General features: G+C 34.9%; 1 protein-coding gene across 2 annotated transcripts in view; it reads right to left on the bottom strand.

Annotated features, from left to right (window-relative positions):
- LOC121738618 (armadillo repeat-containing protein 8-like) overlaps positions 1-22,189 on the bottom strand; it is a 30,065-nt gene that overhangs the window by 1,292 nt on the left and 6,584 nt on the right. Inside the window, exons 3-13 of one of the 2 annotated variants that reach the window (XM_042130793.1) lie at positions 21,296-21,502; positions 20,722-20,947; positions 20,261-20,395; positions 19,185-19,287; positions 18,589-18,804; positions 18,057-18,128; positions 13,263-13,398; positions 12,891-12,982; positions 2,242-2,421; positions 1,430-1,576; positions 1,012-1,109 (exon numbers count right to left, since the gene is read on the bottom strand). In XM_042130793.1, coding sequence (XP_041986727.1) covers positions 1,059-1,109; positions 1,430-1,576; positions 2,242-2,421; positions 12,891-12,982; positions 13,263-13,398; positions 18,057-18,128; positions 18,589-18,804; positions 19,185-19,287; positions 20,261-20,395; positions 20,722-20,947; positions 21,296-21,502 — 1,565 coding nt within the window. In that variant the 3' untranslated portion in view covers positions 1,012-1,058. Of the gene's footprint in view, positions 1-1,011; positions 1,110-1,429; positions 1,577-2,241; positions 2,422-12,890; positions 12,983-13,262; positions 13,399-18,056; positions 18,129-18,588; positions 18,805-19,184; positions 19,288-20,260; positions 20,396-20,721; positions 20,948-21,295; positions 21,503-22,189 lie in introns of those variants that run through there. The other variant, XM_042130792.1, reaches the window with a different exon arrangement.

Below are 22,189 nucleotides of genomic sequence, written 5' to 3'. Positions count from 1 at the left end.
CCGTTTTGTTTTTTGGTATTGTACGTATTACCAGAGAAATTGGTTCATAGGCAGATAAATATATTATATACTTTAAGGCCACGTCAAATAGCTGTGTTAGTCTCAAATTTGTACTGTTTTGTACCATACTGCCTTCCAGTGGCAATATGACTTCACTTTCGTCAAGCCTAAAAAAATTAAATCAAAATGTACTAGGTTTAAGTTAGCCCTGAATAGCATGTTATGTCTCTTGTTTTCCATTTTTATAAAAGTAAACTAGCGTCTAGCAGTAGGGATGATGACAAGGTCAAAGATTAGCGAATTTTGTTAATAAAATAAAGAAATCACGTTGAAAAATAAGTGTTCCCAAAATTACAGCTCGATAGCATTTTTATTATTTTTGTTATGCGCCTTCAAAGTTAGATAATCAAGTATATATTTTTTCAAATAAATTCCTAATATTTGTATACCAATCGATAACTTATGCAACTAAAAGCAACTTTTGTTATGACACCACTTTCATAAACGCAATATTTAATATATCTATCGAACAAAGTTCTCTCCCGATGCGTACAAACTACGAAAGAGTGACGTCAGTCTTTCGTAGCACTTTGTATGGAGCGTTTCGGGCAGGTCTATTTTATCAGATGTTTGAATTGTTATATCTTGGTGAATATTTAACTATCAGAGTCATTCTTTCAGCGATGTTTCTATTTTTAAGGGTCTTTCAATTACCAATCAGAAAAAAAAATAGTCATCAAGCCTATTGAGTCTATTAATATATTTATGTTAAATAGATTCGTTGTTACAAAATATATCTCTTAAAAGTTTCTTTGATTGACATTGGCTAAAACAAAGCAGATTCAAATGTTGCTTCTCCAGCAAAATTATACTTGTAATATACCAGGTAAAATTTTGCATTCTTATTGTTGTATTTCAAATAAAACGCTGTACTATAAAAAAAATCCATACATTTATTAAATAATTTAATTCATTAACTTATTAAAGTACATAATATTACACTCATGGCATTTAATGGGGACAATATTTATTATTGGCAATACTACTTCCTTAATATGTTAGGTGAGCGCCATCTCTCGGATGTCAGTTATATTCTTATCCTGGTCACACTATAATACAAACCAAAACAAATGCATTAATTTTGGTATTCTTACTTAAACTTTTCATTGTAGGATAAAGAAACTTTCCTAAAAGGAAACTATCTACTCTCTACTTAAATCAACAAATATGTTTTATTTGGTTTCATGCTTTTAACCAAATTTCAGTGAAGGTTGTATGTTCGGCTGTATATCTTTTTATTTTTATAATGTGTAAACAACAAATCAAGTTAGAACTAGCTAATTTCATACTACATATTTTTGGTATTGTAGTAACCTTGTAGACCTAATTTGGCTCGCTTATTGCAACGACATAGTTAGTAAGTACTCACTAAATAATCCACCAATTTCCGCAGGACGTCTTCGTTGGCCATTATCAAATCCTTGGCCTTTTCCCCATCACCGATGTTGCCGAGTATACACAGAGCCTGCTCCTTCACTTCGGCGGGGTACGAGCCTTCTAGCACCACTATTACCGCCTGCAACATAAAGAGGTGTTACTAAATAAACGAATAACATGGCCACCGCAGAAATAGTTCCTTTCAACGAAAGAATAGACAAGCTTGGGAAAGCTGTCATTTTCTCTATACAAATGGATACTGGAATGTTTTTGTGGCAAGGGAACACTGTTACTTTTTAGATAAAAAGCAGCCTATAAATGTACTCAAAATGTGCTTATCTATTTCTGGCATAATATTGTAAACGTCACATAAGAGACAAAGATAGCTCACTTTGAATAATTATTTACACTAGCTATTTGACCGAGCTTTGCTCGGTATTCGATAAAACACGAATAAAATGACATTTTCTAAAAATGATTCCTAGCTAGGAAGGAACTTCGGTTATCGTGGATTAAAACCGGGGTAAAATAACTATTTTACAGGAGTCTCTGGAAAGGACGAAGGACTGTTTTTATCCACGATAACCGAAGTTCCTTGCAATATCAGGGTCATTTATTTTCAGAATAAACGTGTTAGTGAAATCTCAAAAAGAGAGATGCGTAATTCGACTCGGATACGTAAACTTCATCGCGCGACATCCAATAAACGCTCGCCGTGCTAGGCATTGACCATATGACCGCCCGATAAACTTTCCGAATCTGAGTGAATCGCCTTGCTAGTTAGTCATATGAGGTTTGTCATACCTGCATCACCTGCGAGGAGTACTCTGCCATGATGGCGTCAATGTGCGGGCGAGTGGACAGCAGGTTGCGCAGCAGGCCGAGCGTCTTCATGATGACGCGCGTGTCGGGGTCGGCCAGCAGACGGAACATCTGCTCCGTGCCTAGACACATCAGGATCCGCTGCTTGACCTTCTGCTCTGCCTGGGTAATAGGAAAAGAATAAGTCTAAGGCCAGCCATAGACGGACCGCATCTTGAGACCGACTGCAAGATACGGTTGCTGCACGGCGATCTGCAGTTTCCATACTAAATTCATATCTGCTTCATTTACATAAATTATCATGTTTAGACTGTGAAAAACCAAGTTTCATTTTCCATATTTTTCCATATTTTAGGTTTTACAAAAATAAGTCCATATTTTGCAAGAAAATGTCACAATCATATTTTCACAAAAATACAAAAAAAATACGTTCCCGCCACCAAGCCCACCATGCGGCTGCGTATTTCGTTCCTCTCGCGTTTTATCGTCGTATGTTGTTTGTTTCCAAAGAAGGTTATTGAAGAAATGGAAAATAAAGTTTCAGATGAGTCCTGTTGCTGACATGGCTAAACAAAAACTGAAGTACGTTTCGGTCTTCGGATAAAATAAAGGATCTAAGGGGGCGACTAGCCCAAATTTTCGATTTTATAATTAATTTTTATACAGGAAAAATAAGCCCCGAATCGTTTCATTTCCTAAAATTAGATATTACATTATATTTCCAAGAATCCGATCTAAACAAAAACACGATATCTTAGAGCTGGCGCGCACTACGACTTTTTGTCGCGCGATTATTTAACCGACCGACCTAAATTCAAATAAAATGTCACTTTATGAAATAGGCTATAGGTTTCATTTTCTACCGACAATTGCCTATCGACCCATGCTGCCGCTGCTTTTCAATGGCATAGAGCAAAATGAAACCTATAGCTTATGTCATAAACTGGCGTTTTATTTGAATTTTTATAGGTCGATAAAATAATCGCGCGACAAAAAGTCGTAGTGCGCGCCAGCTCTTATCTCGATAGAAAAAAATCACAAAGATGCATCTAATTTCCACGAATTTTTCATTTATTGCCATAACCGTGCATTGAACTAAGTTAATATTTTAACACATTGTAGGTATAAAATTCTATCATTTAGAAACCGACCTAGCGGATTTTTAAAATGTTGTATATTTATCGAGCTATTGAGAAAAAACTAATTTGGCGATGAATCCGCGTCGTCCTTTTTCACCTGGCATATGAAAGACGGGCGTGAGTGTGGAGAAGGACGATGTTTGATTTTTTGGGTTAGTCGCCCTCTTAAGTAATACACAACAAAAAACAAAATTATTCTGTGCTGATTTTTGATGTTTTTAACGTATGCAACCATCACGTCAAGTGACGTGCAGACATCATTTAGCCAATATTAAGCGGACCCATTACTTTTCCCAAACCCGTTATGCTTTCTGGCATAGCTATGCCATATAAATATGCTATGCTGGCCAGCATAGCATATTCCTGGCCTCTATTTTCTTTGTTAACTGTCACCAGTGACTCTTTTCTTACCTACGCTAAAACAATGTTTTATTGTAATTTTATACTCCATATTTTTTCCATATTGCTATTTTATACTCCATTTTTTTCCATATTTTCGATTTTTTAGTCCATATTTTATGTACATATTTCAGATTTTTTAGTACATATTTATGAAAAGGTCTACAGAAAACTCCGCGATGGTATATTATGTCTATCTCTTATGGATATCCCACAATAACATTTTTTTGTCATTTACTTTTAACTTTAAAAAATTGCTAATTCTCGAAGCGATTTTAACCCATACGGCAATAATCCTAAGACCCAATTTCACCAACCTCTGTTTGTTAAATCCTAACAAGGCATTACTTGACGGACCTTGGAAAATTAAACAGACTGTTAAAATACTTATGTCCCACAGTAAAAATTTAACAGCGGATTAGTAAATGCAATGTTAAGTGAACAACGAGTGAACAACTATCAACTCGTTCATTCTTATTATACGGCGACGAAATTGCAATGTACAAGATTAATACGACATGTTTGCTGCAATGTGTCACTTTCTTCCTTATTAGTATAATAGTAGATAATGCGACCAAATTAAAATATCACTGATCGCATACATTTGTTACGCTATAATAGTTCTTCTTAATTTATCAGGTTAATAATTATTATCTGTCAAAGCTGAAAACATGAATCATAATACAAACTTTTACTTACTTACATATTTCGGTTTGGTAATTTTGATACAAGTTAGTATATTTGCAATGTCAAGGAAAATCCAAAGGCTGAAGTTTTGGCAAAGTGAAAATAAATAATTATTCATAACTATGAAAATAATTAATAATAAGGACGTAGCGGAAACATGGCGGAAAGACTCAAAAGTCAAAACAGATTCTTTTATTGATATTGCATATTATTGTCTTTGAAAGTTGTTATTTTGACTCATATAACAGCCTGTTAAATATTTAACGGACCTCCATAGCAGGAATTAAATTTAACACCGTGTTAGGTGATTTAACATGACATTAGGGCATGGTGGAACGCTCGATAGCTCTAACAGGCCATTAACTGATTTAACAAGCCATTATTTATTTAACATTGCTTGATGAAACTGGGTCTTATTCAATTAAGACCCAATTTCACCAACCTATGTTTGTTAAATCCTAACGAGGCATTACTTAACGGAGCTTATAAAATTAAACAGACAGTTAAAATACTTATGTACCACAGTAAAAATTTAACAGCGGATTAGTAAATGCAATGTTAAGTGAACAACGAATGAACAACTATCAATTCGTTCATTCTTGTTATAAGGCGACGAAATTGCAATGTACAAGATTAATACGACATGTTTGCTGCAATGTATCACTTTCTTCCATAGTAGTATAGTAGTAGATAATGCGACCAAATTAAAATATCACTGATCGCATACATTTGTTACGCTATAATAGTTCTTCTTAATTTACCAGGTTAATAATTATTATCTGTCAAAGCTGAAAACATGAATCATAAATTCATAATACAAACTTTTATTTACATAATTCGGTTTGGTAATTTTGATACAAGTTAGTATATTTGCAATGTCAAGGAAAATCCGAAGGCTGAATTTTTGGCAAAGTGAAAATAAATAATTATTCATAACTATGAAAATAATTAATAATAAGGACGTAGCGGAAACATGGCGGAAAGACTCAACAGTCAAAACAGATTATTTTATTGATATTGCTTATTATTGTCTTTGAAAGATGTTATTTTGACTCATATAACAGCCTGTTAAATATTTAACGGACCTCCATAGCAGGAATTAAATTTAACACCGTGTTAGGCGATTTGACATGACATTAGCGTATGGTGGAACGCTCGATAGCTCTAACAGGCCGTTAACTGATTTAACAAGCCATTATTTATTTAACATTGCTTTATGAAACTGGGTCTAAATACTTTAAATACATTATTGATTTAATATAGATCTATATGGCCCTTTACAGCATATTATAAAGTTTAGAAATAACTTAAGTTCTAATTTTTTAAATTAATTATTGGATGACTCGAATAGTTCAGATGAAGCATTTAACAAATTGTTTAAGATGATAAGAACCCAATTTAATACTGTATTTACCGGTTAGAAACAGCCATAAAAATAATAATAATTTTACAGTATGGGCAACTACAGGAATTAAAATAAGCAGGCAAAGATTATATGAATTGTATGATGAAAAATGCATGAATACTAGTGATAAATTCATAACATATGTAAAAAACTATTCAAATATTTTTAAAAAAGTTTATAAGGCCGCTAAGGCTATTCACATCAGGGATAAAATTGAAAATTCGAAAAATAAAATCAAAACTACTTGGAAAGTAATAGCTAATGAGACTGGAACCCGTCACCTGTCGTAACTCCGATTTTGAAATTTATTTTGAAAATAAATAGATTACCAATGATCATGAGGTTGCGACGGGCTTCGATAAATTTTTTGCTGAGATTCCGGTCTCAACTACGAAAAATTTAAACTCCTCACCTGCAGCTGCTGAAAAACTACTCAGAGACAATGTAAAGGAATGTAATGTCAATTTTAGGTTTAGAGAGATTGTTCCCAAAGATATCATCGATACTTTTAAATTAATAAATATTAAAGATACTACTGATCTCTGGGGCATGTCTACTAAAATTATCAAATCGATAATTGACATCATAGCTCCTCATTTATCAATGATTTTTAATGACTGCATATAGAGTGGTGTTTTTCCTGACTTAATGAAGCACAGTAAGGTCGTAACCTTTATTTAAAGCGGGACTTAAATCTGATCCTACAAATTATAGGCCTATATCGATTATACCGACTATAAGTAAAATATTTGAAAAAATAATTTTAAATCAGTTACTATTACATTTTAACTTAAATAATTTATTACACAATAATCAATATGGTTTTACTAAGGGTCGATCCACAACGGATGCTGGTATAGGTCTTCTTTATAGTATATTTGAAGTTTTTTACGACCTCTCCAAGGCCAAATTGCACCACTATGGCATTAGGGACTCAGCACTCAACCTTTTGACATCTTACCTCAAAAATAGAACTCAAAGGGTTGACATTAATAGTAAATGTTCCAATGGGACCAAAATAGAATTAGGCGTCCCACAGGGATCCATTTTATAATATAATAATATCTATGGACGCTTCACACCACGTCAGTCTGGCCCTGTGCTAAGTACTTGTGTTACAGGTACCAGACAACGGAAATATATTTAATACTTTTATACTATACATATATGTATTATTAATTTTTATTATATCATACACATATTTAATACACATCCAGACCCGGGAACATTGAAAACTTTTTTGTTCTGTCGGCGGGATTCGAACCCGCGACCCCCGGCTTGGGCTACCGACGCGCTCACCACTGAGCCACAGAGGTCGTCACCTTTTTAGGTCCATTCCTTTTTCTCATCTACATAAACGACTAACCTTATCTTGTTAAGGACGCTATCACATTTTTTCACAAATATCAGCGATATTCAGGTACCATTTTAAAGAATTAGGAGTCACACTGCAAGGATATTTTGGTTTCAAATGAAAGATAATATATTCATCTCCACGTCTATACTATAAAAATTTTATAGCCGCATACAAAATTTTCACATAAATACCTTTTTAACCATCACAATAATCGCAAAATATTAAAAAAATGGGGTTTGATTAGGTACCATTATAGCTAAATACACTGAACTAAGGAAAATAAATATACAAAAAAATTGTTGCTTATTTAGTCCCCTATATGAATAGCTAAATATTTTATATAAAAATACATAACATTTCCATTTATAAGAAAAATAAGAAACGCTCTCAAATTTCTTCATGGGTGGTTCTACAAAAATTAGGTAACTTTTAGGGATATTTTGTTTACTGTAGTTTTTATGGTAAATTGAGACATCTGTGGGTTTAAAAGATGAGTAATATAATGAATATATTGTAGCAAATCGGGACAGTCATTTTTAGAGTAGTTTTTAAAATATTTCGATTTTTCTGAATTTGACTGCCAGAGGACTGACGAGGGTGACACAGTACTGATATATAATGCAAACATATTAGAAATATATGACATTTGTGGCATTTATTAAACGCTTTTAAACTATAATTATATCACTTTAATTATTTTAATGTATCAAGTTCTTAGTAAGTTAAATATCGAAAAAATTTGGTGATAATGTGGGGAAAACACTATCACACCTTTATAAGAATTTTGGCAATTGTAATAAACATTTTTTTTTACTTTTAAGTACTTTTACTTAACAGTATACATTAATAATTAATATAGATAAACAACAGAATTAAAGTTTTCGTTTTTTTTGTCCATCTGTCCGTCAGTACGTCCATCTGTCTATTTGTCTGTCACCAGGTTGTATCTCAAGAACAGCGATGGCTAGATAGTTTTTATTTTCACAAATGACGTATAATTCTGTGGGTTTAAAAGATGAGTAATATAATGAATATATTGTTGCAAATCGGGACAGTCATTTTTAGAGTAATTTTTAAAATTATTCGATTTTTCTGAATTTGACTGCCAGAGGACTGACGAGGGTGACACAGTACTGATATATAATGCAAACATATTAGAAATATATGACATTTGTGGCATTTATTAAACGCTTTTAAACTATAATTATATCACTTTAATTATTTTAATGTATCAAGTTCTTAGTAAGTTAAATATCGAAAAAATTTGGTGATAATGTGGGGAAAACACTATCACACCTTTATAAGGATTTTGGCAATTGTAATAAACATTTTTTTTTACTTTTAAGTACTTTTACTTAACAGTATACATTAATAATTAATATAGATAAACAACAGAATTAAAGTTTTCGTTTTTTTTGTCCATCTGTCCGTCAGTACGTCCATTTGTCTATTTGTCTGTCACCAGGTTGTATCTCAAGAACAGCGATGGCTAGATAGTTTTTATTTTCACAAATGACGTATAATTGTGTGCAGCTATAACAAAAATACAAAAATAAAAACAAAATAAATATTCAAGAGGGCTCCCATACAAGAAACTTGATTTTTGTGCCCTTTTTTGCTCGATGTGAATAATGCAACCAGCTAATTTTAAATAGTCTAGAAATACTTAATTTTGTTCTTACTTTAATAATAAACAATAAAATTATAACAAAATAAATATTTAAGGGGCCTCCTATACAAAGAATATACTTTTTTGTCCTTTTAACTCAATGTCAATAATGGCACCAGGTGGGCAATTGAAATGTTTACAAAATACTATTTTTTTTCTTCTTTAATAGTAGATAATAAAATTAAAATAAAATAAACACTTAAAGGGAGCTCTCATACGAAAATAGCCATTTTATGGCACGAGGGCTTCGTGCTGGAGACTGACTCGCACTTGACCAACTTTTTCAAGTTAACCGTTTGCTTCCGAGGTTTCTTTAACATTTTTTTCTTTGCCCTTTCTCCATTTCTTAAGTACATTTTATAATAAATGTTTTTCTTCGCTAATTCAGCGTATTTGAAGAGGTAGTTTGATTCTCGACAAGAAAGTCTTTTCAGCTTCTCTTTCCTTATTTAATATATTATCCTTCGGTCAAATTTGTCTTTTGTGGTAGGCGACATTATGTTTTACACTAAAATAAATAAAGAAATGGGTAACACACCTTAATTGTTGTGATAAAAGTGATCTTAAAGAAAAAAACATTAGTACTCTGGCAACACGTCAGTCCGTTGGCACGATTTCAGGCAAAGGACTGACGCCAAAGGACTGATGATTTCGACATAAATTTAAGGTTATAATTAAAGTTAATGTTTCTATTCGTATTTTTTAATATCAATATATTAATTTTTTACTAATCATAGTAAACAGTATAGAAATCAAAATAAAATTAAGATTTATAAGGAATTAACGACTTACCCACAGTACTGAGTTTTTGACTGGACTTGCGCAAGATTATGTCATATCCGACGAGCTAGCACTCATACTGTAATAGTGGCAAAGATTTGCTGCAGTTCTTAGCTCACAATATTACCAACTAAACATAATGAATAGTTATTTGACCATGTATACGTCTTTTCTGGTGAAAATTTTCGCATTTGAAAGTTACACAAATGACTGACGAATGAAACCTATGACAAAGTTTCCTCTGTTTTTTAAATACATTGTAAATATTTTTACATTATGAAAGTCCTGACATTCATTATTACGTACATTAAAGATTTTAAGTATATATAGAGTTTTCAGAAATCAATCGTAGAATCTGATGTACAGTCTCTTGATTGAACGTTTTTGGGTTTGTGACAGGCCAAAGTACTGACGTTTTGAGCATACTCTTTGAATTTTATACAATTTCTAATTAAATTACGTACCTGAAATTGAGTGACCAATTAACGGAGATTACATACTTTTAAAATTAAGTATAAAATCTTTAAAATATAATGTGATTTAATATATATTGACTGGTGACAGCGAGTTACCCAATTTTTGTAGAATCACCCTCATACATTTTCGCCCTATCAAGAAAACGGCGAGCGTCGTAACCGCCACTGTACAAGGCGCGCTGATATTGAACATTATTTTAATGTCCTTAAGGTCGATATTCGTACTGACCTGCTAATTTTTGACATCATTTTTGTGATAGCGTCCTTAAGGATAATTATAATGAGATAGTACTTTTTGCTGATGACACTTCGCTTATTTTTAAAGTGAAGCGACAACAGTCAAATTACGACGAGGTAAATAGTGCTCTCTCAAAAATAGTACATTGGTTTAACGTACGTTACTTACTTCTAAATTCTAAGAAAACTAAATGTTTAAAATTTACTTTGCCCGTTGTTAGGCAAGTAATAACCAATATACTATTAAATGATGAGAGGATGGATTTGGTGGACACCACTGTATTCTTAGGTATTACACTAGATAGTAAACTACAGTGGTTATAGCAATTTGACTGTAGTAAACTACAGTCATATTGCTAATCTTGCAGATAGGCCAGGCCTGTCCCACTCGCGCCTTTAGGTATCGAACTGTAAGTACCCCTTTAAAGGGGCAGATCACAAGGGACTCACAAGCGAGCGGTGACGCGCGCGCAAGATTTTTTCGTCGCATATATCTACGTACTGATTTAACCGCTGTGACAGAATCATTATTAATCTGATAAATATGAACAATTGAAAAAAGTCAAAGAAATATTTCAATAAAGTAATTTAAGACTTTAAAATACAAAAAAAGATAAAAAATACACAAACATAGCAAATAAACCAATTTGTTACAAACAAACCGCATACTACACATAAATAAACACAAGTTACTATGTTTAAGTTGTAAAAAATTCCAGACCAGCTCCTACACTATAATCGAATATAAAACTATTATAAAATATATACGTTGGGTTACTAAAATTTTATTATTACTATAAAAAAGTTTGCTATTAGTAGCTCTAGTAATTAAAAGAAGATTATTTTATTTTCTAAAAGGTGACAATGTTGATTTCGTCAGAAAGGGTACCTCTTACGCGATAGAAAGAAAGCGCACATGTAGGCAAATATAATTGTAGGCACCTAGCACTGCGCGGTCGGAATTTGAACTTTATAGTATCGCAGCAAGAGTTGTTATTTTTTTAAACGGGTTTCACGAGTTGGACTTCTGTTGGTACTACTAATATATATTCTGTGGATAGGCTCAGTTCTGCAGCATACGCAGTCAGAAAAATACGGGAAATTGCTGACGAAGACACAACAAGACTAGTTTACTTCAGTTATGTTCATAGTAGAATGTCGTATGGCATCCTCTTATGGGGAAACGCTGCCGACATTAATACGATTTTTGTGCTGCAGAAGCGAGCTATACGTTCAATTTATAGAATGTCAGCTTTTGAATGTCTGAGAGAAAAGTTTAAAGAAATTGGTATTCTAACTGTTCCTTCTCAATACAATTTGGATAATGTATTATATGTTAGAAAGAATCTTAGTAAATTTACAACCAAAAGTGACAGTCACGGAAGAAACACTAGAAATAAGTACAAACTAGAAATACCATTGATCAGACTTAGTAAAGTTAGTAAATCTTTTAAAGGTCAATGTATACGCCTTTACAATAAAATCCCAGAAAACGTTCAAAATCTTTCCATTAATAAATTTAAAAAAGTAGTCAAAGAACGTTTGTGTGCCAAAGCCTATTATAAGGTCAATGATTTGATAAACGATGGCACATCTTGGGAGTAGGATGACTGCTTGCAAGGCTGCTTCTACATTATTTTAGGACTTACAATTAAGTATGTATGTTGATATTGTATAATTTTAAGTTACAGCATTGTAAACTTTATTTTAAAAGATACGACATACGATACTTTATTTTAAGATGCGATTAATTAATTCCGCAAATATTGTTTCCCCGATCATAATAATATTATTAACGTTATGTATTGTAAAATTTTCCAATAAGCGTTAAAACTATGTTTTTATTTAGTTTATAAGAAGTTATTGTTTCTTTTTTCAATTTTATTTTTCCTTGTCTCCTACTATATATTTTAAACATAATATTGTTAATTAATAATACTCATTTCATTCACAATATTTCATTTCATTTCATCCCATTGTCGCAAAGCATGTTGTATTTCACCTTTCATTGGAACACTTTTCATCCATAAAAACTGTGCTGTATTATTTTGTATTTTGTTAAATGTGATTCTGTTGGTGAATCAATAAATAAATAAATAAATAAATAAAAGATTATTTTTTTTCTCACTTTTTTTGGTAAATAAAGTGGGCCCCGTGCGAGTTTCTTACGCCGGTTCTTCTCGCCGGGTTAGTTCCCGAACTGGTGGTAGTCACCAGTGTAGACCCGACGTTCAAAGAATATTTGCAAAAATTTATTCTGAATAAAAAAATTGAGTTTTAGTTTTATGATTTAAATGAATATTTTCGAAGATATTACAGATTAAAAAATTGCGGGACGTAGCTTTTGCGGTGGTGAAAATAATTAAAAACTACTGAATCGATTTTAATCATTTCTTCAGTGAGTGACATAGGCTATAATATGTATATTTTATACCTGTGCGAAGCCGGGGCGGGTCGCTAGTTTGATTTATAAAATTTATACCTGGAAAGCCATGTTCATGAGCGCCCATATGCCGTTCAGTCGCAGCGCCGCCTCCGGCCGCCGCGTCAAGTTGCACAGCATCTCTACGGCACCTGCACACAAAATATAACGATTTTATTTTATATTTATGTCACAAATGTAATTCACTTGCAGGTTCCCAATAAATAACTAATAAATATTGTATTGTGACGTAATGATTAAGTAGCTTCCCGTAGCCTTCAGGTAACTACCCATAAAGCCACCTTGGTATCGGGTAAAACCGGCAACAGTACTTAAACATTCCACACCGAGTATTTTCGGATTTTGGCACAGTATTTTCCCTCACATCAACCAACTACCGAGGTCTTAACTCAAACCGCCGGCAGTACGTACCCTGGTCCAGCATGGGCTCCTTGGCAGGGGAGAACTCTAGCAGCAGGTTGCAGAGCGTGGAGGAGCCCACAGTGAGCAGCTCCGCGCCTGGCGCCGCCGCCAGCAACGCCATCAGCGGCCGCCACACGCAGTGGTCCTGGGGAAAACCGGCGGGTTTTTTAAATTTTTTATTATAATAATTTGTTCGCGTCGTCGCTTTTTTAATTATTTGTTCGTGTACAAGGTTGTTTACATCTTAATTTACATAATAAGTCCCTGACGCCTCAGGACTTTTTATTATTATTATTTAATTATTATTGTTAGAACCGTCGCTTAAAGCTGCACGTCCACCGGGTCGAAATCGGAGGTACGGTGCGGGCGGAGCGTCGTCACTTATAATTTATCAGGCGCAGAAATGACTTTCCAGTGCACTTAGTACCATAGAAATCAATACAAAGCAACAAATCCGTCCGCTGCGTACGCTCCGATCCCGATCCAGAGGACATGCACCTTAAAACTAGATAATGCCCGTTTTCGATTTTTAACCGAATTTCAAAAAACGAGGAGGTTATTTTTTTTTGTATGTTCGACCACTACTCCGCCGTTTGTGAACCGATTTTCAAAATTTTTGTTTTGTTATATTAGGTTTCACTCCAATTTGGTCCCATTTTCACAAAAGTGGTGATCTGACGATGGGATCCATGAGTAATCGAGGGAACTCCTCAAAATTTATATGGAAACATATGGTGATTTTGGTTTTATGAGAAGCATCCTAAGCATATGCTACCAAAACGCAAGATTTTGCACCAAGGTATACTATGGTTCCGAAGATACTAAGAGAACTCCGGATTCCTTATAGATACAAGTTTGGGGGTTTGGGGGTTTAGGCGTTGTTTTAAGAACTGAAAGCATATGCTACTATGCAAATTACATTCATCATCATCATCATCATCATCACTACCATGTCAGGGTCACCAATGTCACAACTGACATGGTTGTATATGGATACAATATACACACAACACCATAAAATATAATCATTCATCACGTTATGTCCTTATTTATTTGGCATTTCAAAGCGACTTTAATACAAAAAAATATATACTTAATGTTATTTCAAAATACATAATATTTCAAGTACCACAAAATTGAACATAAGTAACAAATTCAACCTTTACTCCAGAGCGTAAGGCACACATTTGGGTTGGACTAAAGGAAACGGGGCACTATGGAAAAAAGACTTATAACCACCCTTTTTGAATATACCAATCGATAGGGGGCGCCAAGAGGAGCAAAAGAGCTCAGATAAACTTTTCTCAAAAATCAACCCCTGTCGAAATGTTTTTCGACAGGGGTTGATTTTTGAGAAAGCCTGTCGGCTGAAATGTGACCCTTGTTAGTACGGAGAAAATGCTTAAAAAACGAAAAAATTCAACCTCTTATAACCACCCCTTTTGAATACACCAATCGATAGGGGGCGCCAAGGGGAGTAAGAAAGCTCGAATAAACTTTTCTCAAAAATCAACCCCCGGCCAGATACAGGCCGATATATGAACCTCGTTAGTATGGCGAAAATACTTGGAAAAATTTTGACGACAAAAATACAACCCCCTATGACCACCCCTTTTTTATTATACCAATCGATAGGGGGCGCCAAGGGAAGCAAAAAAGCTCACATAAACTTTTCTCAAAAATCGACCCCTGTCGAATGACAGGCCGAAATGTGACCCTTGTTAGTATGGCGAAAATACTTAGAAAAATTTGGCTAAGGTTTAGGAACCTACGTCAATTAAATGTTGGTGACATGGGTTAAGGAGGTTTGTTTTGGGTGAGAAAAACTCCTACTTACCGTTTCCACCGCCAGTAAACTCTCCGTTTAGAAGAAATTCGCATTTGAGATTTTCGTAATCTTCAAATAAGATCATCTGTTTTCTGATGTTTACGAAGTATTTTTAAGGCATCTCAAGGCTGTGATGAGTGGGTCTTACTTAACTACTCAGCCACGGATACCGAAGGGGGGAGGGGCTCGGGGGGCGCAGCCCCCCGCCAAAACAAAAACAAACACAATCCAGAAAGTCCAAAAGTAGGTTAGGTTAGGTTGGAACTTAGACCACAACACCCAGAAATAGGAGCCCCGCATAGCGGCTTTTTTTAGTAGTAGTTTGTCAAATAAATTGGGGTAGGTTTGTAAACATTTACCAAGATTAAGATAATATTAAGGGGTTGAACTATTTTCGCCATACTAACGAGGGTCACATTTCAGCCTGTCATTCGACAGGGGTTGATTTTTTAGAAAAGTTTATTTATTTTTTGTTCCCCTTGGCACCCCCTATCGATTGCTATAATAAAAATAAGTCTTTTTCCCATAGTGCCCCGTTTCCTTCAAGCCATACAAAAAAATTACAATGTTGGCGTTGCGTTCTATGACGCATTCAATTATTGAATTTGCCAATACGAAAGTTGAATGAAAGAAGATGACGAAAATTTAAGATAAAAGTGCACAGTGTGGACATACATAGCTAATCTACATCGTAATAGGAATAAGAAACACAAACGCAATTAGTATAAAAAATACTTTGTTTATACGGTTTATTTTGATACTTAATATACAGATCGAATTCCTATGCAAGTTTATAGGTACAATAATTGCCTAGCGGCTAGCACGTGTTTACTGTTCACTTCGATTTTTTCAAATGTATTGTTTAAAATAATTATCTACCTGATATTTGTGAGCACGACGTCTGACTCTTAACAAATTGTATCTAATAAGAATTAAGATACGTAGAATATTAAATATACTTACGCGATGGTTAGTAGGTAACTAACTAAAAAGACTGAAATTATTATTTTTAACAAAAAATTAAAACCGACTTCCAAGGTAAAAACAATAATAACATCCTTATAATATGAACTAAAAGTATTAAATAATTTTTCCTATCTAATAGTGCCTTTTTCCGAATTCGGCTAAACCTCAACTATTTCTGTACTCAATCTTCATAATTTTGAAGTCGGTGCCAGTTCCAAAAGTTTCAAATATTCTGTCAGAGAACTAAAGATTCAGCTATCTGGTAGGCACTAAAAAGGCACTATTAGATAGGAAAAATTATTTAAGATTTTTAGTTCATATTATAAGGATGTTATTATTGTTTTTACCTTGGAAGTCGGTTTTAATTTTTTGTTAAAATTTTATAGGTATAATAAGTATTATGTGCCATCGATGAAATTAATTCATAGATAAATACCTACGTCGTTTTTTCGGGTTTTGTCAATGCAGTCATGATCTGTCGGCGGGGTTTAATATAACGTTACCAAATTAAGTAGTTTCGCCATCTACCTATGGTTCTCTGATGAGACATGTCAGTATGCAAAAGAGTGTACAGTGCTCCCAAAGTGATAATGCGCATAGAAATTTTCGTCATTGTTCGGCAAAGATCGTTTTTCTCGAGCGTCGGAAGACGATGCCACTTGACCATAAAAGCCGCGCAGCTACACCGGAATGGCAGCGGCGAGGCGAGCACTTTCAGTGTCATATGATCTTAAACTTTATCGTATCTTCATTATTGTAATACATACAATAATCTACGGCCGCCCGTGGCCGGCGGCCGCAATTTCTCAAGCGATACTATGTATTACAATAATGAAGATAAAGTTTAAAATCATATGACACTGAAAGTACTCGCCTCGCCGCTGCCATTCCGGTGTAGCGCGGCCCTAATCAAATATAAGCAACTTGTTAGTGGCGTTGCCATGGCATGACATGATTTGGACATGCGCAATAAAAGGTTTTGTGGCGCATGCGCCAAATATAGAGACAATTGACGGACCGGCGACAGCCACCGAGTACCAACTATAATATGATATTATCATATTTACCTCTATTTCTTTCGTACAAGGTGCAAATTGTAAAAGCATTGTTTGGGGTTCTTACGTTTCATAGATTCGGGTGTTTCCGTGATTACGACAATAGGGAACATGCAAATATAACATTTATAAAAATTTTGCTATTAAAACGCATAAAAAATATTAACTTGAAACTTCTTGGAAGGGATTTTAAAACACCAATCAGCGTTCAGTGACGTCACACATACTATCCCCGCGTTCAATTTAGCGTTAAAAACGATCAAAATGCCTAAATTTTGAGCGTTTTGATCGTTTTTAACGCTAAATGGAACGCAGGGCATGACAACTTTTTGAGAGGTACAGGTCAATTAACTAAAGCTGGCACGATCAACACATTTACACATTGCACTTGTGTAGTGTCTGTGAATAAGCGCGCGGCGTGACGTCGTACTGCATACGCATCATGAAAAGTCTGCCCGTCTCTCTCGCGCGCGGCCTATCTTTTATTTTGCTACTGTTTATAAATACAGCGTGATGTTACAAGTCAGTACATGGAGTTCTTTAAAATAAACACAAAAATAAAAATATCGCATCTTCCCTATAAGCGAAGATTTGCATGCGCATTATTAACGGCCGTTCCCAATATTTGATCTATCTCTGGTTTTGCCCTACTAGAGGTAGGAATAACTCACATTAGACATTAGAGACATATATTTTATGTCAATTATGAGCTATTCCTATCTCTAGTAGGGCAAAACCAGAGATAGATCAAATATTGGGAACGGCCGTAAGCGTTACAATGCGGAGTAGGTACTATTATTATATCTTATCTCTTGACGACTGTACCGCTGAGCCAACTTTAATGAAAGACAGGAAGCAGACACTTCCAGTCCCATGAAAGGCCATGAGATAGTTTATATCCCGATTCCCGTGAAAGTGCGTTCCATGCGTTACATACATTATTTTTATTAATACCTGGAAGGTAGTCCTCAGCTGTTGAACTGATCTCGACAGAGAATGTAAACACCGGACAGCTGCTAGTCTCACCTAAAACAATTAATGACTATGATATTTTCGCTACATAATAAGATGTGTAACATTACTATTCAATAGTAATAAGTTGCCAGGCTTTGTTCACTTATTAACTTCTTGGTTCTTGAACTTGGAACTAAATCTGATGAAAAGTTGTAAATGCAATTTTCAGCATAAAGGTAAAGTGATTAGGATTTGTCTAAGCTATCTTAGCGGGCCCCTAGACGAACAATTTTATTGTGCAATATCACGTATCGCGCAACATTATTAACCGTCTAGGGATGATATTGAACATCGCGCGCCTTCCATCTAATTGTCGAATAAACTGTTCAATAAAATGAAACGTGATATTGCACAACAAAATTAGACAAATTGTAAGTATGTACTATCAGAGAAGTTGATTCCTAAGCAGATGGCGGACCTTAGTAATTTGTAGTAACTCAAAATGATTGCTATGAGCATTTATAATTCTCACCAGTGGTTCCGGATTGTTCATCCCATTCACAACATGCACCATCAACCCGTGGGTCTCTATGATCCTCTTCCTGATGTCCTCATCGTTAGCCCCGAGCGAGGCGAAACATTTGAACGCACCCTGCTTGGCCGCCGCTGACGAACAGTTGACTATATCCGCTAGAGAACTCATCAGGTGGTTCGATATAGCCGCTAGCCGCTGGAGTGATGTGTCCACCTAAAAAATAAATGTTTTTTTTTTCAATAATAATTACTATGGATGGCGGCTATTAAGCGTTTGTGTGTTAACCCACAAAAAAATTTTTGGTGAGTCTGTGAGTTGATGAATGCAGTCTTGTTCTAAATGATCTAAAGAACATAACTGCGTTCGTAACTCAATACGTACATTTTTTGTGGGATGATACACAAATGCTTAACAGCGTCCATATATGGTGTTTTGTGGCAACACATAGAGTGGTGTGTTTCTTTGTCAGCTACAATAGTCAATATCACATGAAAATCGCATGAGGATATAAAAATAACCTAATCTGATGACGTATATTAAGCGACAAATAGATTGCAGACCATTTAATTAAAATAAAAGGAAATAACAAATACCTCTGCTAAATAGGCCAAGGTCTCGGCGGCAGTTGCTCTGATATCCTCCGGCATGTCCTTAGTACATAGACGCGCGAGACATGGCAGAGCACCGAACACCACTCTGTAACCAGAAAATATTTTTAAGAGATTGTTATCAAAAACTTGTAGGGAAAAATAGGATTTTAGTTCTACAATTTAGCCTATTCGTCCGTGTCTGTCTGTCACCAGACTGTATCTCAAGCACCGCCAGAGCGAGACAGATGAATTATTCACAAATTATGTTGCCCCTACAACAAATACATACTTAAACAAAAAGACATAAGATTATGTATATTCTGATTTCCTGATACACATCTGCTATGATGCAACTTGCATTTCTGTGCACTGAATATTACTTAAAAATGTATTAAACACAACTGTGCAGCTGTTTAAGGGGGGTATTACATTATCATATATATATTGGATCATTTCTATGATCTTATATAGGATCCAATATATATGATCATCTGATCATATATCTGCGTATTACATTATCATATTTCATCGATCCTATTTTACGTCATGTGTCTATGTGGTTTCAATAGCCAATGGAGAGCGCTAACGCTGACAGGTATTGACGTCAGGGTTACTAGATCTCAGAGAATTCGATTTCTCAAAAGACATCGTCATTTTTAATATGGCTTGTTTTTTGTTATTTCAGCAAGATTATCCAAGTATATAATTAGAAAAATAATTACATTACATTATTTGAAACATATTAACGAACAAGAAATTAAAAACTATTTTTTATATTAAATAACTGGCAACACCTATTTCTATGACCGTATTGGATCCAATCTCTCAGCAAATGTCAAAAATCTATGATCAAGGAAGAAATTAATCATATGTCTATATTACATTATCCAATATCATTGACTCAATGATCTCGGATCCAATATATATGATAATCTAATATCCCCCAAAGGATTACAAGTCTTAAGGTCGTTTTGATTACCGTGTGTCATGCATTTCATTTGCTTTCCCACATATTAATTAACCAGTTTAGTGAATGAAGTGGTAATAATCTAGTGCACACACTCGGGCACTATACACACCTGGAGTCATCAGCCGGCAGCGCGCCCGCTCTATGTATGAAGGTGAGACAGCGCGCGGCCGCCATCGCGACGGGTAGCGGTTTGTCACGCGATACTAGCGTCATCAGTAGCTCAGGAATAGTTTTGTCGCCGTGCCTGGAATAGATACGTCATACGATGAGCTATTATCAACAAAGTGTCAGGAACAACAAGCATAGAATATCAGAAGACCAGGATTTTTGAAGTAAAGCAGTCATATATCATTTCTACAGTCAAGTAAAGTTAATTTAAATAGGTAGTGAATAGACTATGAGATCTACATAATGTATCTTAAATCCTACATAATATGGTATGTATCATGTGTAATGTGTATGTGCGTAATATTTAAACATATATTGCCTGAGCCATTTTCATTTGTGACAATGACTTAGACTACTACCGCGTCTACAATCAGTAGCAACTTAATTCCAGTAAAAACAAACCTCGTCGTCAGAGCCGCTTGAGCGACGCTCGCGTTTTCAAAGCACATGGCGCTGAGCAGGTCTAGAGCAGGCAGGGCCCTCGGCGGTGGCGCGGCTAGGGATTCGGCGACGGCCACGCAGGCGCCGGCTGCACATAACGCGTCCTGCTCAGGCGGGCCGGCGCACCACACTGACAGTATGCGGATGGTGCAGCTGCGAGCGGTGGGTGAGCCTTCGTGGGCTATCTCTGTAGTTTTTTTAAGAAGATTAAGTAATCAAAAATGTATGTAGTAACTCAAGAAGTTAGTCATATCTGGGTGTTGCCCGCAATTTTTCCCGGAAATTCGGGAACCATACATTTTGTCAGTAACAAAAGTATATTACATCCTTTCCATTGTAACTCCTCAAAATATCTATGTGCACAGCATTGCATTATTTCAGACAACCTTAGTACATAAAACAATGTGTACAGTGTAATCACATATAACACACTTCTCTGTTTTAGGCAACTTTGATTTCAAAGATACAAGAACCTAACTGTATTATTTACAGTACATTAATACTGTTAAAACAATGATCATAAAATGAAACTTACGCGTAAGCCTAGACAACACTTTCATGTCATGTGGTATAGCAGATACAGGTGCTGGCTGATGAAGGAATATGCTGCGTAACACACACAGACATGCCTCAGCCTGCTTAGTCTCAATCGGAATATTCTTTAGAAGGTCTACCAGGTACACCGCTGTCTTCTGTTCTACGAGAGCTTGAACATTCTCATGTGTCCCTTTTGCCAATGATCCTGAAAATAAAAAAACGATTTTTTTCTAACAACAAAAGAATAGGCTACTTGACCTATATTCAATTTCATTGAACAAATACATATTTCTAGTAGAACTTGGCCTAGGAAACCGTATTTCACCCTTATCATCAAATAAAAGCTTATGATTGATAAATAAAGCCGATTTGAAAACATAATTTTATGAAAATAGGATTTGTACTGACGAAAACGCTTTTGCGGTACTTCCGAATTGGATGTGACGTTATTCTATTTGTAATTTAATATCTTTTATTTATCATGCTCGTTATATGTAAGTTGATTTGTACATAAATAATAAAAATAAGCCTAGAAGCCCCATAAAATATATTTTCTTGAATAATTCAAATAAAACATCAGTTTTATAAATTTTCTCCATTTATTGTAGACGGGAAATGAAATGGCCAAAACTTTTCTCCAAAAGTTTTCAACATTACAAATGATTTCTAATTTCTTATAATATATCTTACGATTGGAGAGTCCTAGCCTAGTTGATGAGCTGGAATCGCGATGACAGACTGCTCTCTTCAACTACCTCACTTTTTACACATAAACCAGTCACTACCCGCATTGTCCATATATAACATATCTCCCCCCTTAAGAGAGTTCACTTATTAGTTTAGTTCACTTACACTATTAGTCCTAACACTATCATTCACTTACTAACACTAT

This window comes from Aricia agestis, chromosome Z (assembly GCF_905147365.1).
Source record: "Aricia agestis chromosome Z, ilAriAges1.1, whole genome shotgun sequence".
NCBI lineage: Eukaryota > Metazoa > Arthropoda > Insecta > Lepidoptera > Lycaenidae > Aricia > Aricia agestis.
Note: the sequence above shows the minus strand (reverse complement) of the source record. Positions and strands in the feature narration are given on the sequence as shown.